At 45.5% G+C, this 16435-nt stretch overlaps 1 protein-coding gene across 32 annotated transcripts in view; it reads left to right on the forward strand.

Annotated features, from left to right (window-relative positions):
• Nucleotides 1-16435, forward strand: part of TNIK (TRAF2 and NCK interacting kinase) — a 302307-nt gene that overhangs the window by 12094 nt on the left and 273778 nt on the right. Inside the window, exon 1 of one of the 32 annotated variants that reach the window (XM_065557755.1) lies at nt 13025-13106. The exons of the other annotated variants lie outside the window; for them this stretch is intronic. Coding sequence (XP_065413827.1) covers nt 13050-13106 — 57 coding nt within the window. The 5' untranslated portion in view covers nt 13025-13049. Of the gene's footprint in view, nt 1-13024; nt 13107-16435 lie in introns of those variants that run through there. 32 annotated transcript variants of the gene reach the window in all.

The raw sequence follows: 16435 nt of genomic DNA on the forward strand, positions 1-16435 counted from the left end.
AATAAGGCAGCCATCACTGTAGTATCCAGGTGGATTTCATATGGCAAGAGCAAACAGTATTTCTTCCCTACAGAAGAGGTGAGCAGACCTGATGTTGAAGCAATTGCCCAGCACAGAACTAACTAGCTACCATTAATTTAGCGAAGAGCGAAACTAAGGCTGTAAGTTAAATGCTAGTGTAACAGAATGAAGGATGCTGACTCCTGTCTTGTGACAGGAATATTTGGCTTTGGAGATGAGTTAGTCAGAAAATGAGGTGGGGTATTTTATATGGAAAATTTGACTTTTTGTCATTTTTGGCTTTCTGATGAAATCCTGAATTTTTTTTAGGAAGGCAGATGCTTTCTATGAAAAGTTTCATTGAGCCAAATACCCAATTTTTGTGGCTGGGGAAGGGGGAAGTTTCAGTGGAACATTTTTGACCAGCCCTGACTGAGGGGATTCCAACTTGTAGTTAATAGAAGACCTGGACATAGATATCTATCAATGTATTACACTCTGGCCAAACTCTGACATGTACCCAGTGGAGCAAATTCCAGAGAAAAGGCCCAACCTTTGAATTCCCAGACCCTGATTGGTAATGTTTTTTTAAAAAGGGGTGAGGGAAAACCTTTCCCAATTCTTGGACAGCTTGTGTGCATGTTTTCTGAAAGTGGAGGAATGGACAGAAACTTGCGCTATTTAAAGCCTGTTTGTTGATAAGGCAGATATTAGACAGCCTCTACAACCTTGAACCTGACACATAAAGTCTGCTCCCTTAAGAATGAGAGTAAATTCCCTTTCCTTGCTGCTTTCCCATCGGGTCTCAGAGTGGCAAATATGCCTTATTAGTGGGGTAACTTCAGAATGAGCACCATTTTGCAATAGGCACAGCTACTAAATGTATTCGATTTGTGATACTTGCTGGGGAAACAAAAGGTTCCTCAAAGGTCACAGGCCCTGGCTTAACCCATTAAGCCAATGAGCTGGCAGTCTCTCTCCTAGAAGACCTTTGATTTCAAATTGTTCTCTGGGTTTTACACAACACCGAATGTGGTGGATGTTTGTGGTGGATGTTTTTGTCTGAGAGACAAAAATGGCTTGAGTTACCTAAGGGAACTGGGATAATATCCATCATGAAGTGGAGGGAAGAACAATAACTTCATGGGTAATCTCTGGTATCCAAAAAGAGAACACCTGCAGGGCAATTTTGATTATCAGTATGGGAAGTTCCCTCCATTAGGAAGTCTTGATCAGCCAATAATAGATGTCGGGGACTACTCCCCTGTTTTGGGTAGCTGAGACTTGGGAAATCCAGATAGTACCACAGTTGTGAACTGACAATGAGCATGGCCTGCTACAAGAAAAATGCCTTGTTTAATTTGCCCAAGAGCCTGGGAATGATAAGTCCCTCCTTGTGTGTGACTCCTCATCAGTCCAGTAGATATAATGTGCTTTTCTGAATTACCCCACTCCCAAACTGTGTTTTGGGGTTTTTTAGCTATAAAAGGTGCATGAAACACAAACTGTGTCTGCATGCTTCCTCTGTAGAGTGCTTTAAAGAGCTAAACTACTAGGTTGCATGTTCTTTGCTATATCTTTTGCACCTAAAAAGTGTTCCTTTCCAAAGTGTGATGTTGCTTTATAAACTAGGAAGAATCCACAATTAATTTGGGTAACTCAACATATTTGCCACTTCCTTCCTCTTTTTATTTATTTACCTCTAAGATAAACTGGTAACCAGGAATTAACATAAATGTTAATAGGCATTACTTCTCTATCTCATTTCCTATTTCATAGGTACTGTACTACATCACATGTTGCATGTCTGTGGTAATCTCCGGTCATTGTGTCAATCTTCTAGCTCTTAGAGATGGCAGATGCTATAGGGATGCCAAGTGTGATTATTATCGTTGCAATACTTTAGAGGCACAACAGGATGATCAGAGAAGAAATTGAAGAACCAGCGTCAATACAGAAGTTAATTGTTTCTTTTTGATTGTAGCTCTTCAGTTAGCCAGATATCTGAAGGCCTCTTTGAAAACTTGACTTGAGTTTGCACCTGCAAATGTACATATCTGACTTGCAGAAGCAAATGGTTGGCTTTTGTGTACATTGACATTTTGGGGTGAGACTTTTTCAAAAGCATGTAATGTTGACCTAACTCCTCTCCCCATGAAGTTGATGGAAGTTTACTGTTGACGCCAGTGGGTGCTGAGTTAGTCCAATACAAAATACTTATGAAAATCCCATCTTATGTGCTTGTACCTATTGAGACCTTTTGAAAACATAGGCCTACATTTTCAAAGGTGGATTCCTAAAACTAGGCACTGCAGCCTCACTTTGCAGAGGTGTTGAGCATCCGCAACTTGAAATCCATGCTGGAGCTCAGCATCTCTGAAAATCAGGACTCGTTTATTAAGGTGCTTGATTTTAGGCAGCCAATGTTGCAATTGTTGATCCAAATGAATCCAGGTGTGGATCTGAGCTCTGTAAGCCAAATGAGCCTGGAATTTTTTTTTTAATTCAGTGAACAAAATGGTATTGACTTTATGTACAGAAGCCTCTCTTCTAAATAATATAACTAGCCGTTTAAAAATTCCCTTCTCAAGAGACCAAGTGGCACTGTGGATGAATGACCCTGCATATGTTTCAGTTTTTTTTTTTTTTTTTTTTTTAAATTTCTCCTATAGCTATGGAAGCCTCCAAAGAAAACTCAGATTGTTCCTCTTATATAGATTGGATGTGGTGAAAAGGGCGTCTTCCTGTATGTTATGTACCCCGGGAATTAAAAATCCAATAACTTCCAAGCCATGTTTTGGGCTGCAATGAATCCCGATAACTCAGTTAACGCCTTTTGCTCCCACTTCCCCACCCAACAGTAGAATGGAAATGGTGACTTCCTCTTAAACCATTGTGGTGCTGCCAGCACTCCATGGTGGAGAGTAAAGGGCAATGCAGTTTTCCCTCTCATTCAATATTCACTCTTAGCACCCTGGCTGCCAGTGTCTGGCGGGGGGGGGGGGGGGCAGGGGGGAGAAGGGAGTCATGCAATATGTAGCATCTTCTAAATTGCTAATGCCCCAGGAATAAAGAAATGGAGATGGGGTGGGGAAGGAAGCAATGCTCTTGGAGTGTTGCCTAGGCCCTAGGTTTTAAAATTAAAAGGGGTTTAAATAGTCTTTTTTCAGGCCATGCAGACAAGCTGTCTTCATTGCAGTAAGTCTTGGGCCTTTAAATATTGATTAGCTGAGAGACTGTGGTGACTCTGTGGTCTTCCTTTTGCCACTCTGTAGGGATCAGTGTATTAGTATGTTCAAAGAGCCTGGAATAGCTAAATGGGATTTGTGGTAATGAGAGAGCTTTGCAAATGGTCTCCAAAGTGAAACTCTCAGCCACAGTGACTACCTCCTCCTGACTGAATACACTGGACTGCTCTAAATATAAACACTGCCCAGAGCTCTGCACTGATGGACATGCTGAAAGTGGACAAAAACAAATTTCCCAAGCCACGTATTCCGAATTCAATACACTCTTCCCTGGTGATGATGGACCGAAATCTCAGCCATTTGCTCCAAACTAATATTCGCTGAGCTTTTAATGGTCATCAGGAGTATTATGAAAAGGAGAGGAGAGCTGGTACATGCAGAAATGAAAGGGAGCAGCTGAAGCTGAATCGGGACCGGTGAGAACATCCCTCTTCAGGTTGGCACTTGCTCATTGCCTTCACCTTGCTGTCTTGAAAGGGATTAATTTAAGCCCAGGTTTCAGGACTTTCCTGAATTGGTGCTGCTGTCACAAGTGTAAACTCATTCTCAGCAAATTATGCAAACTGCCTTTGAAACAATATGTTTACTTGTAGAAAAAGATTGTGAAATAGTTACAAGAAATTCTTAGCACTTGAGTGGTGGGAGTGCCTCCAATTGGAATTGTGGTAGGGACTGTGCAAACCTAGAGATAATCTAGCCTGAAAAACTTCAAATGTAAGTAGGCAAGACAGAGAAAATAAAAGAGAGATGTAGTATTATTGGTTCCACTTTACAGATGGAAATATGAGTCTCCGAGAGATTAAGGCCTTAATCCAGCAAAGCATTTAAGCATGTGCTTAACTTTAACAATGTGAATAGTTCCACTGAAGTCAATGGGACTGATCACATGCTTGAATTTTAAATGTGGGCCCTGACCCAGCAAAAGCACAAATGACTTGCTGATGGTTACACAGGAAGGCTGTATTAGAGCCAAGAGTTGAACTCGGATCTCCTGATATCCAGTTCAGGGCTTAAACCACAAGGCATTCTCGCCTTCCAAGTTCTTGTCTCTGAAACTGGAAATAAAAAATAAATACAACCCTCTTGGGACACAATAGTGGGCCAAATTATCAAAGGGGCCTTAACGCAGCTTCTAAACCAGTGGTGGGCAGCCCGCAGGCTGCAAGCAGCCCATCAGGGTAATCCACTGGCAGGCCGGCAGACAATTTGTTTACATTTGCACGGCCGCCCGCAGCTCCCAGTGGCCACAGTTTGCCGTTCCCGGCCAATGGGAGCTGTGGGAAGCGGCGCAGGCCGCAGGGACATGCTGGCTGTTGCTTCCTGCAGTTCCCATTGGCTGAAAATGGCGAACTGCGGACACTGGGAGCTGCGGGTGGCCATGCAAATGTAAACAAACTGTCTGGCGGCCTGCCAGCAAACTACCCTGATGGGCCACAGGTTGCCCACCACTGTTCTAAACTTTGCTGTCCCCAAGCAAACAGCATCTGAGCATGCAAATTGTGTAGCCAGATGTCTGGCTACTCTGCATGTGAAGGTGCAGGACTTCTGCACAGGCAAGAATGCATGTGCAACAGCAGGTTTCATCCTGCAAATGCTTGAGTACATAATGTGAGTCTAGTTATTTATGCCCCAATGAACTTGGAGGTTACTTTTAAAATGTCTTGTTAAGAGAGCTGCTGGCTGTCCATCCTCCTGAATGAACAGTATTTTTTGTTAGTTTTCAAGTGCATTGTCCAGTCTACTTTGAAATGACTCTCTTGTGCATTGGGAGGCTGTTTCACAGTCAATGGGCCTGAAGGGTGCTCTATTAGACGATTGTGGAAGCTGTTAGTTGCCCAATTCTTATGAATGTTGAGTGGTAAGTGTGACACTAAAAGCCTGCACTACACAATTCTATCTTTCATTAACAATTTTATTTGGTTACTGGGGATGGAGTTCTGAGCAAAGTATATTCAGTAAAGAATAGAAAGATAATGAGGAAAATGTTAGGAGTGACAACGTATTAAAAACTGAGGAAGTTCATATATACTTGAAATTAACAGATCTGCTTTCTTCAGGCATTCAATGTCCTAGATCTTCGGTTCTCAGTCTAGTGAGCCACCTGTTTTCAAAGGCACCACATGGTTACACTGGATGTGGATTGACCATTCTAGTGCTACTCTATGCTAGGAAGTAAAAAGCAAGCCATGAAGCAGGTAATAGAAGGCAAGACCTGGTGGATAAAAACAGATGTAAAGTGAGCATTACAAAACTTCTTTTCCTTAAAGGAAATAATTAAGGACCAGTTATCATTTATGATGACCTAGCCAAGGTGACACATACACTGCAATATAATGAGTCACTTGTTAATCTCCTGCAAAGGAAAAGTGCCAAATTCCAGTACATTTACCATTGTGTTGTTCAATAGCCAGGCTAAAGAAGTGTGTTTAGCATATTGGTACCTAAAATGTTTCTGAAAATAACTGGCATTTAGAACCATCTCTGCTTGGCTGTTGGGGACATTAGCAGTTACCAGAATGAAGTTAATTGTCTTTTTATAGAACTACAGAGCAAATGAATGTACATAAAGACTGTACAAACTACCCTAAAGACTGGGGCTAAATGCATTGTTGCCTAAGGGAGCACAATGTGGTACTGAAAGGGCAGGATTGCTGAGGACCCTAATTCCTGCCAATCACCCCAACTAGCAAATTAACATGTCGTCTTGCCAAGATTTTATTATAGGGTCAAAGTTTATAATAAGGGTAAATTTTTATCAGGGTTTAATGAATGATTAAGAAACATTATAAGCATGCTAGAACATAAGAATGGCCATACTGGGTCAGACCAAAGGTCCATCTAGCCCAGTATCTGACAGTGGCCAATGCCAGATGCCCCAGAGGGAATGAACAGAACAGGTAAACTTCAAGTGATCCATCCCCTGTTGCCCATTCCCCGCTTCTGGCAAACATGTTCCAAACATGACACTGGGTGTCTTTTCTTCAAGCCCCCTCTGCTGGTATCCGGTGACAATGAGACAGGGGTCGGCAACGTTCGGCACACGGCTCGCCAGGGTAAGCACCCTGGCGAGCCGGGCCAGTTTTATCTACCTGCTGATGCGGCAGGTTCGGCCGATCGCGGCCCCCACTGGCCGCGGTTCACCATCCCGGGCCAATGGGGGCGGTGAGAAGCCGCGGCCAGCACATCGCTCGCACGTGCCGCTTCTCGCGAGCTATGTGCCGAACGTTGCCGACCCCTGCAATGAGAGAATCTCAGCGTCACTTTTTAAAAAGTAATTCTGGCTGTAGAAAAAAAGCTCAAACTCCTCAACATAAAGGCTCAGAAACCAGAAGGCCAATAAAAAGAATCCAACACTTGTCAGTTTGAGATGTCTTAGTATTAAGCCCATCTCATGATTTTTTGCAGGGCTAACTCATGAATTTTAGACACGGGGTGGGGGTGGGGGTGGATGGCAATGCAAGAGCAAATTGACTCCCCGGGGGCTGCCTTAGCCGTATTGGCCAGCAAGTAAGGAGGTGAAGACCCCAGACATCACCTATCCCTGCACCTCGCTGTCACGTGCTCCAGAAGGGAATAGCCAGGCATACAATGCTCTGTGGATTCTACATGGCCAGATCCAAGGTCTGGGTAAGGCAGGCAGGGTTGCAAGAGGACTTCTTGCTGCCTTTTACAGTCACAATCCACTCTTTTGCTCCTTTTAGTGAAGGTAGAAGAGATTATTCCTGATGTGAGCCCTGCCTTGAGAGGTAGAGGAGAAAATGATACATAGGAAAAAAACAATCAGAGTTTAAAGCCCTTAATCTTATCCCAACTTCTCTCTAAATTGTATTTTTGTCAATTTCTTAAATGACTGGCAGTGAGCCAAAAGAAGATTCTTTTGTTACTTCTGTTTAAAACAAAGCAAACCACCTCTTCTGTTAGGCGATGATTTGAAACTCCTCTTTATAAAACCGGCAGGGAAATTTTGTTAAGATTCCCAGAGTGGCAAATGTTTCCACTGCTTCAGATACCCAAAGAAGGGCCAGAGATGTAAATCTGTTGCTTTCCCCCTTGAGACAGCTGGTAACTGTTCTTTATTTAAGGCTTTCAGATTCTCCAGCCCAGCCGAAGCTGTCAGGCTGATGACCCGTGCATTCCTCATTCAGAGCTTCTTCTCCATGACATCCACTTTACACTTTAATCCACATCTTTAACAGTTTCCATCGTTAGCAAGGTATTCGTGCACTGTGACGCTTCTGGGGGTCCATCATGCCATGCAGAGCCTTGTTCCCATCCTTTCAAAATCCTTGCTGGTGTCTATAAAAGAGACCCATAGAAGGGCTTGCCCAGGAAGGAGTCCTGTGTGCCTCTGGTAGTGCTCTGTTGAAAGCTTTTGGTTTTCATTAGACTTTTGCAATTAACTTCTCAGTTCCAGGTCCTCCGCTGGTGTAAATCAGTGCACCTGAATTGTCTTTCAATGTAGCTATGCCCAGTTACCCTAGTTTCAGTTTCAACGGAGACTGAGTACTTGTGTGTGCTGAATTCTGTCAGGGTGCCAAAGACCAATGGTAGCTGGACAAATCTGACATTGCCCCTGGTAGATCACCACCTCCTGACCATTCAGACTTTATAAGGCAAACCACCAGGCTCTGCCTTAGCTTGAGAACATTGGCAGCCCATGTAACACACTGGCTCAGTCTGTGTCTGAGGAACTGGGTAAGTAATCTGATAGAACTCTCTGGATACAAGGCCACATAATACAAAATCTGATCAACTGTTGAGTTGCGTTAATAACATACAAATTCTTGCAAACATTGTCAAGCTTTAATTTACTCAAGTCATTGCATGGAGCAAGTTGCAGGCATCTGACCTAAAATGTACCACTCATCTCCGTTGCACAATAGGTAAAGAAACCAGCATTGTCTTACTGGCTGTAGCGTATAGGGAAAATATGTCCAGGGCACATTCTTTCCTTCTTCCCCAAACAAATTGTATACTTGGATGACCTTCTATGTGGGGCCTTGTCAATAGGAGTGTTTCCCTCTGAGTCAGACCCTACATGATGAAACTTAAATAGGCAACCTATGCACGGACTGAAATCTAGGCTCATGTTCCCAGAAGTTCGAGACCATGGCAAGGTTTATTTTCATCCTTTCATCATCCTTTGATCATTATCAGCAACAGACAGTTGCAAACAAGGAAGTGCTCATTCAACGAGTGACTGGAGGAGTAAATATCACCTAGAGAAGGTGGCATGAAACTCCAGCTGCTTTCCTGAATTCCAGTAATAGCTATTTCAAGTGGCCTAACTAGCTAAAAGCAGAAGTAATTGTAAATAAATGTCAAACAAAGCAAGGCCAAGCTAATATAGCAGAAGACATGTCTGCTACACCATATTGTGAATCTATGGGCCAGTGACCTTATTCGTGCTAGAGGGGCTCATGCTTACCACTGAGAGTCTGGGGGCCAGAATCTGGCCCCCAGATGACCCCCCCTAGACGCCCTTCTCTCATTGCTCTAAAAGCCAAATAAGATCTAATCCTCCTTGAGCAGTGTTTTTTCAACCTTTTTTCTTTTGCAGATCCCTAAAAATTTTCAAAGGGAGGTGCAGACCCCTTTGGAAATCTTAGACATCGTCTGCAGACCACAGGTTGAAAATCACTTCTGTGGTAATGACAAGCTTTTGCAAACCTTTTAGGCATAGTCTGCGGACCCCCAGGGTCCATGGACCACTATCTGAAAACCACTGCCTTTGAGTTTCCAAGAGCTTTCCTTTAAAGTGGGTTAGCGATTCAGAATTCTTATTCCCATCCTTTCCCTCTCCTCCACATATTCATACCATCACTTTAAAATCAAAGGCCCGGACTTGCAGTCTTTCATGAGGCAATGCTCCAATGGAATTGAAGGAATTGAGTCCAACTGAGTTTTGCAGGAGCAGATTCCTAACACTGTACATGATAGCAGTATTGCAAGACTGGCCCATCATACACACAGCCTTATCAGAGACAGGCCATTCCTCAGTGAAGGCTACAGAACCTACTTCAAAAAACACTTATGAGAATTTATTATGCAATTTATTGTGCAAATTGTGTCAGGTAGAAAGCCCAAGTTACACAACTTCCTTGTGACTCTCTAGCATACGAGCCTATTTCGAGATTATGCAAGTAGCAAGTGTTGTGGTCGCAAAACTCTAAAATGTGCCCTCTCACATTCACTTTCTGTTTCAGAGTAAGTTAACAAAGCTATGTATATTTTAAATAAAATTATAGTTCAATGACATACTTCCACTTTCTTTTTTTAAAATGAAAGTTAAACACTTATACAAGTGTCTGGGCCAGATCCTCTGCTGGGAATCTAGCCCGCAGTGGTGGTAGATTGTTCTGAGATGTGCACAACTAGTCAGTGTTCCATTTTCTGTCACAGCTGTATAAGCAAAAGATTCTCGGCCCCACTTATGGCTGAAATTGTGACTTTTGTTAGTCACAACCTGCTGACACGGCTACAGTCCCATTTGTTGTATAAAGAAGCTAAGGCCATTGGGTGAGCGGGTTCAGCTGCATCTGAACATTTCAGACACTTTGAGGGGAACTATTAACTTGCATGTTTTATATAAAATCATATATATTCCCAGCAGGACAATCAACTAAGTTTTCTAAAGCCCCTTTGTGTGCTCTGCCAGGAACATAAATACTTATGCCTCCCTTGTCTGAGAGAACGGATCTGTGGTGTGAGTCTGAGACTGAGAGATGTACATTATGGCCAAGATTTTCAAAAACTCCGGGGCAGATTTTCAGGCGCTGAGCACCCACACACTCTAGACTAGGCTTTGCAAATAGCTTAGCACTCCACTTCCTGTGGTGCATGAAGGATAGTTAAGCTTCAGGCTCTCCTCTCCATCCTCACCCCTTCCTGTCCCACTGCACAGGGACACCCTGAGGAAGAAACACATGACGACTTCTCATTGATGAGATGTCATACCTGTAGCTGGACAAAACTTGGCAGCTTTAGTAGTAGTCGGTATTCGGCTATTCTGGTAGTTGCTGTAGTCCCAGATCAGTGGTAGCCTATATCTTTCAGCCAATTTATTAGCTGTACCGAGGGTGACCAGACAGGGGGTGGGGGGGTAATAGGAGCCTATATAAGAAAAAAAACCCAAAATCGTGACTGTCCCTATAAAATCGGGACATCTGGTCACCCTAGCTGTACCCCACACAACTGCCACGATTTGTGAATGATCACTCTTAATTTCCTTCTCTCCTCCTTTCTTAGAGCTTTCTCAAGCTTCAACTCTTTCCAGACAGCAGAAAAGGAAATTTAAAAGTTCACCATAAATAAAGATGTATATTACACTGAGTAGAAGTAAAACACAGTTCAGTCGTCTTGGATACACTTTATAGGGGTGCTTACAAGCCCCATGAGCAAACACTGCTTGTCCACCTTCTTTTACTCTATTGATTATGTACTCCTTTCATTGCAGGAACTCCAATTTATTTAATGTTATTAATTAAATTAATCCATCAATAGGGAGATCCAGATGAGACCCCGGGTGGATTAAGGAATGTTGGTCCTGTTTTATTGCGGTAAAGTCAAGTGTCTCACCCAAGGTCACTCCAAAAACAAAAAAAAGTGGCAGAGCTGGGAATAGAAATCGGAGCTTCCAGTTCCCTACCCTGTGCTGTAACTATCCACTATGCTGCTGATCTAATTGGATTAGATGAGGTGTGGTCCTAAGTGTTCTTGATGTTTGCAAAATCTGATGAACACATTCCATTAAATAAATGCATGTCTTGTATCCTTGCCAAGGCCAAATGCTAGTGTTGATGTTTGGGAGGGGAAATCACTTGCAGGTTTGAATTCCCAGCAGGGGAGGGAGATGGGGAAATAAAAACAGCCCATAGGTTAGGGTTCCTGGCAGGAAAAAGCCAACAACAAGCTGGCGAGAATTCCCAGCAGAAGGAGAAGCCAGTGCCGTGAGGCATCAAGGAAATAAAGGACAAGTGTGTGGAGAAATCCAGGCCCAAGCATATTTGAGAATTCCCAGCAGAAGGAGAAGCCAGTGGCATCAAGGAAATAAAGGACAAGTGTGTGGAGAAATCCAGGCCCAAGCCTATTTTTAAGGGATGGTTCCCTGTGTTCACATTCCTGGTATACATCAGACGGTTGTATTAGCATGTCATCCTTTGCATGTTTAGTGCTGAAATGCAAGGCAAGCTTCATTCTCTATTGCTTCTGCCATCGTTGCAGTCAGAAGTCTATTTTCATTCTCTCTGGAGTTTACTGTGCTAAACGTCACTGATTCCATATTTAGTTCTTCATTAGAGATAAAGGGAAAAACCACCCAATCCGCCAATAAGTAAACATACTCTCCCGCCTCCTTCCCCCCCTCCCCTCAGTGGGCTAGGAACTTTATGCTACACACTGTAAAGTTCTGCAGCTGACCCCATTGGCTGGATAAAGTTACCTTCTATGGGGAGACCCCTCTGCTGTCTTTGTCAGCTGTCTTTGTCAGCTTACACTTAAAATGCTACAGCGGCAACACCGCAGCAGAGCCACTGTAGCGCTTCAGGATAGACCCTCTCAACAGCGACTGGAGCGTCCTCCCATCACGGTCGTTAATCTGCCTCTCCGAGAGGCGGGAGCTAGGCAGCCAGAATTCTTCAGTCAACCTAGCGCGGTCAACGCTGGGGGCATAGCTACTTCCCTCGGGGCTGGGGATTTTTCACACCCCTGAGAGATGTAACTATGCTGCTGTAAGTTTGCAGTGTAGACCAGCCCTTAGCCAGAGTTCTTTCTAAGCCAGCTTGCCTCTCTGACCATGGGTTACATGGTTAACTTCAAGGCCACCCTTCTTTCTCAGTGGCTAGTTTTCAAGATGAATTTCAGCATAGCACTTAGGGGTATTCCCACAGAGCAGGCCCCACCTGCTTAGCAAGTGATTCATTTGTTCTTTCCCACCTAACCCTCCAGAAACTGGTTGTTTGCACAAGCCGTGCCTGCAGGCCCTTTCATCTGGAATGAGAGGCGGCACACCCTGCGTTACCTGCCTGCCCCAAACCCACTAGTACAAAGTTACACAGAGGGGGCTGAACGTAGCTGTATTACACACAGCTTGTGTCTTAAGGGTCAGATCCTCAACTTGTATAAAGTGGTGCAGCTTCATTGTCAACAGAGTTCAGGTACCCCCTGCAGAATAAAATAGCTTGAAATCAACCTTCGCCTTTCCTAAAATCCTTTCTGCACTCTCTAAAATGCACATCCCATTAGCAGAGTAGAGAAGAGCTACACTCTTTAGGTGGAGTAGTCAATGGACAGATGCTGAAGATCTGGCCCCAAATGGCTCTCTGATCCTCTGGAGGCAGGTGCTATAGAAATAAGTTTTTGATAGGCCCTGTAAGGGGGTGTCCACCCAACACAAGGCTCAACCAGGAGAAAAAGGGCCCATTAACCTGATAGGATGCACCTGGAAGAGAGCCAGGGCCTGATAAAGGCTAATTGATGAAGCCCAGCTGGGCAGGGGCAGACTAAGCATGTATAAAACCAGGAAGAGGCAACAAATAGGGGCCCTACAGGGGCAGTTGTATTAGTGTGTTATCCTTTGCATGTTTATTGTAGGGTGACCAGACATCCCGATTGTATCGGGACTGTCCCGATATTTGCTTGTTTGTCACCGATGTGCCCTCCCGGAAGGGCTCTTGGGGAGCCCCCCCCACCCCGAGTCTGCCCCCTCCATCCCCCATTGGCTCCCTCCCCAAATCCCCGCCCTGGCCCCGCCTCTTCCCCATGCACCTGGCATTCCTCCTCCCTCCCAGGCTTGCTGCTGTAATGGCGGGGCAAGCCTGGAGGGAGGGGGTAGTGGCCGGCTTCCAGTTCCTGGAGCTGGTGAGTAGGGGCACCAGGCGGGCAAGGGGGGCTGGCAAGGGGGCTGCTCCCCCAGGAGGTAGATGGGGGGGCTCTGGACCCCAGCAGCGGCGGGGGAGAGCGGCTCGGGGCTGCACGAGTGGCCATGTAAAGTTTATTGGCTTGGGGTGGACCCCGGCCAGCTCCCCGCCCCGCGCCAGCATGTTGCACCGGCCGCTGCAGGCCAGGTAAGGAGCCAAGTCGCCCCTCCCCCCTCGTCCTGGCTCCTCAGCTGAGCCCCCCCATCACCCTCCTGGGGGAGCAGCCCCCTTGCCAGCCCCCCTTGCCCGCCCGGTGCCCGTACTCACAAGCCGCAGGAACTGGAAGCCGGCCACCACCCCCTCCCTCCAGGCTTGCGCCGGCATTCCAGCTGCAAGCCTGGGAGGGAGGGAGGAGGAATGCCGCTCAGCTGAGGAGCCAGGATGAGGTGGCAGGAGGTACTTGGCTCTCTACCTGGCCTGCGGCGGCCGGTGGGACATGCTGGCATGGGATGGGGACGCTACCCCTCTACAGGGCTGGGCGAGGAGCCGGCCACGGTCCCCCCCCAGCTGATAAACTTTACGTGCCCACTCGCGTGGCCCTGAGCCGCTCTCCCCCACTGCTGCTAGGGTCCGGAGCCCCGCACCTCTCGCTCCAGTGGCTCCTTCCCCGCGGGGCGGTGGGATGTGCCGCATGTGCCTAGGGCCCTGGGGGGGGTAGTGGCCACGGTGTGGCCGGCACCTGCAAAACAGCTTTTTTTTTTTGTTGCTCCGCCCCCCCCCCCCCCCCCCCCCCGCGCGTCCCGATATTTCCTGTCAGTGATCTGGTCACCCTAGTGTATTGCCAAAATGTATGGCAAGCTCCATTCTCTATCACTGTTGCAATCATGCTGTGGGAAAAGGGAGGTATATTTATGGCTACAGCATCAGGGAAGTCTGTAATTGCTCTCAGGGAGGCAGGTTAGAGAAGCCCTGTCTGGAAAAGTCACAGAGAAGAACCTAGCAAGACTCCAGCTGGGACTTGGGGTATTGTCTGTTATCTGTGTAGGCATCAGGGACACACAAAAAGAACCTGCCTTTATATGAACTGTGGGTTTGCAGAGTTCTGTGACTGGTCAGGGACTCTGGGGCATGGAAAGCCCATCGGATGCTCCTGGGAGCAAGGTTGTAGCTTGAATGCATCTGTTGGGATAAGAAACTACTCTGTGGGGAAGATTTAGTTGTAAATAGGGTGGGGCAACATGTTCCCTAACCCAGCCCATACTACTTGGCATGGGCTGGAGCTTTTTCCCAGTAGGGAAGCAGGCTGGGGCTCAGTGCCCCACTGGGAAAGAGTAAAACTCTTGGGGAAGGAGAAGTAAACACACAAGGGTTGGAAAACACTAGGCAAAAAGACAAGCTGGGGGCAAAGCAAAGAAAAGGGAGCACTCCCCCCCCCCCCCCCCACACACACCCTGAAAGAGAGGGAGAAAGAACAAAACCGAATTAGCCTTGTGGGATAAGAGGGATCTGAACAAGTGATCTGAAGCAGGCCCTACACCTCTTCAAACTGTTTCTTTAAAAGAGGTGAGTGATACAGGAAACCCAGCCCAGCCAATATCTTGATGGCATCTTGTCTTAGGCTGCTTGACTTTAAAAACGCTTAGCAATGTGTGCCGAGCTCTGATGCAGGGGCTGACATTTCTTAAAGACCACTTGATGCATGGGCATAATTGGCTCTAGCTGCAGGGCTATGATCTATCACTTTTTGTTTGTATTATTGTAGTGCCTTGGAGCCCTGGTCATGGACTAGAACCCCCTTGTGCTGTGCACAAACGGAAGGAAAAGACAGTCTCAGCTCCCATGAGTTTATAATCTCAGTAAAATCTAGAAACAGTTTTTAAGACAGTAAGCAAATCTTGCTACAGGTTCCAAGTTGTAAGAAAAATACTTCACAGATTCCAATTGTTCTCTCCCCTGTATATCAGAAGCATTAAAAAGTATTGTAGGGAAAGGGGGAAGCTAGATTTCACACTATTTCACCCTCCTAAGCTTTCCCTAAGGCAAAGGGACAGAATGATAACCTGCCAAGGGTGCTTTTTGGTTTGCTTAAAATAAAACCTATTGCAGCTACCCCCATGTCTAATATATGGGCACAGTCCAGGGGAATTACAGTTGTATTAAGTTGATGAGACCCTGCATGATAGAACCTGTAGTCTCCCTGGGCTGCACACCTGTAGCACAAATTGGGGTGGTATTGTAGAACCCTATGGATCACATTTGATCTCAGCACTAGACAGAAACACATCTCTGGAAGTCTTGGATGGTTGTGTTGTTCCCTGTGCCCCTCCCCCATAAACCATGGGTTCTGTAACTGATTTGGACCAAAAGGGTCCAATTCTCCGCTGGTGTAAATGATAGATGTAATGAAGTCAACGGAGCATCACCAATTTGCACCAGCTCAGGAACTAGCCCAAGGAAAATAGCTGTGCATAAGTGGTGGAAGCCATGTCCTCAGTGGAGTCTGATAAATAAGGAATTAATTGTGCCATTTGTTTTACTTTTGTGGACGGAATATGCTATTGCAGAAACTCTTGTGTCAAGATGACTGCTGGTTATGAGCACTGTTATCAGGTGTTGTCATTGTTGTTTCTCTCCTGTCCTGCCCATGTGGAAAATTACATAGGTTGTTTTATCAGAAGAAATTTTTCAAATTAGCACTAACATTTACTGGGTATAATACAAATTTGTCCTAGGATGATAACAAAGGGGAACAGAGACTGGGAAGTAAGATTGAGGTGGTGTGTTACTTCTCTTTGCAGCAGACTAATGTCTGGATGGATTTAAATGGAAGGTATAAATGTTTCCATTCTTCAGAGAAGGGCTGAGCTCTTTATGTTTGAATGGGGCTGGTGGGCAGTGAAACCTGGTGTAAGATCATTCCCTGAGTTTGCTTTGGCATAGTTTTTTGTATCATCATCCTAAAAATGTTTTTCCCCCCCTCCTGCGGCAGACTAGATGGTCATAATGGTCCCCTATGGCCTTAAAAAAAAAACTATTAATTTACACACACAAATTCACAAAGACATGTTCTGGTCTTGTTCATTTCTTTGCATGTCAATTGCATTTGTGGGGGGTGGGGAGGAGGGAAGGTGTGATTCTGATCTTGCTTATGTTGGTGTAATGCTGTTGCACTACTCCTGATGTACCCTTGTCTGATAGGTCTTAGAGTACAGTGGCACTATGCCAGTTTACACCAGCTGAGAATCTAGTGCTAGTTAAGGTCAGACTCTCCTCATTGTTAATATTTTAAAGAGATTAAGCCTGGTTCTTTGCTGCCTTGTGCTTTGCATA

This window comes from Chrysemys picta, chromosome 9 (assembly GCF_011386835.1).
Source record: "Chrysemys picta bellii isolate R12L10 chromosome 9, ASM1138683v2, whole genome shotgun sequence".
Classification (NCBI taxonomy): domain Eukaryota; kingdom Metazoa; phylum Chordata; order Testudines; family Emydidae; genus Chrysemys; species Chrysemys picta.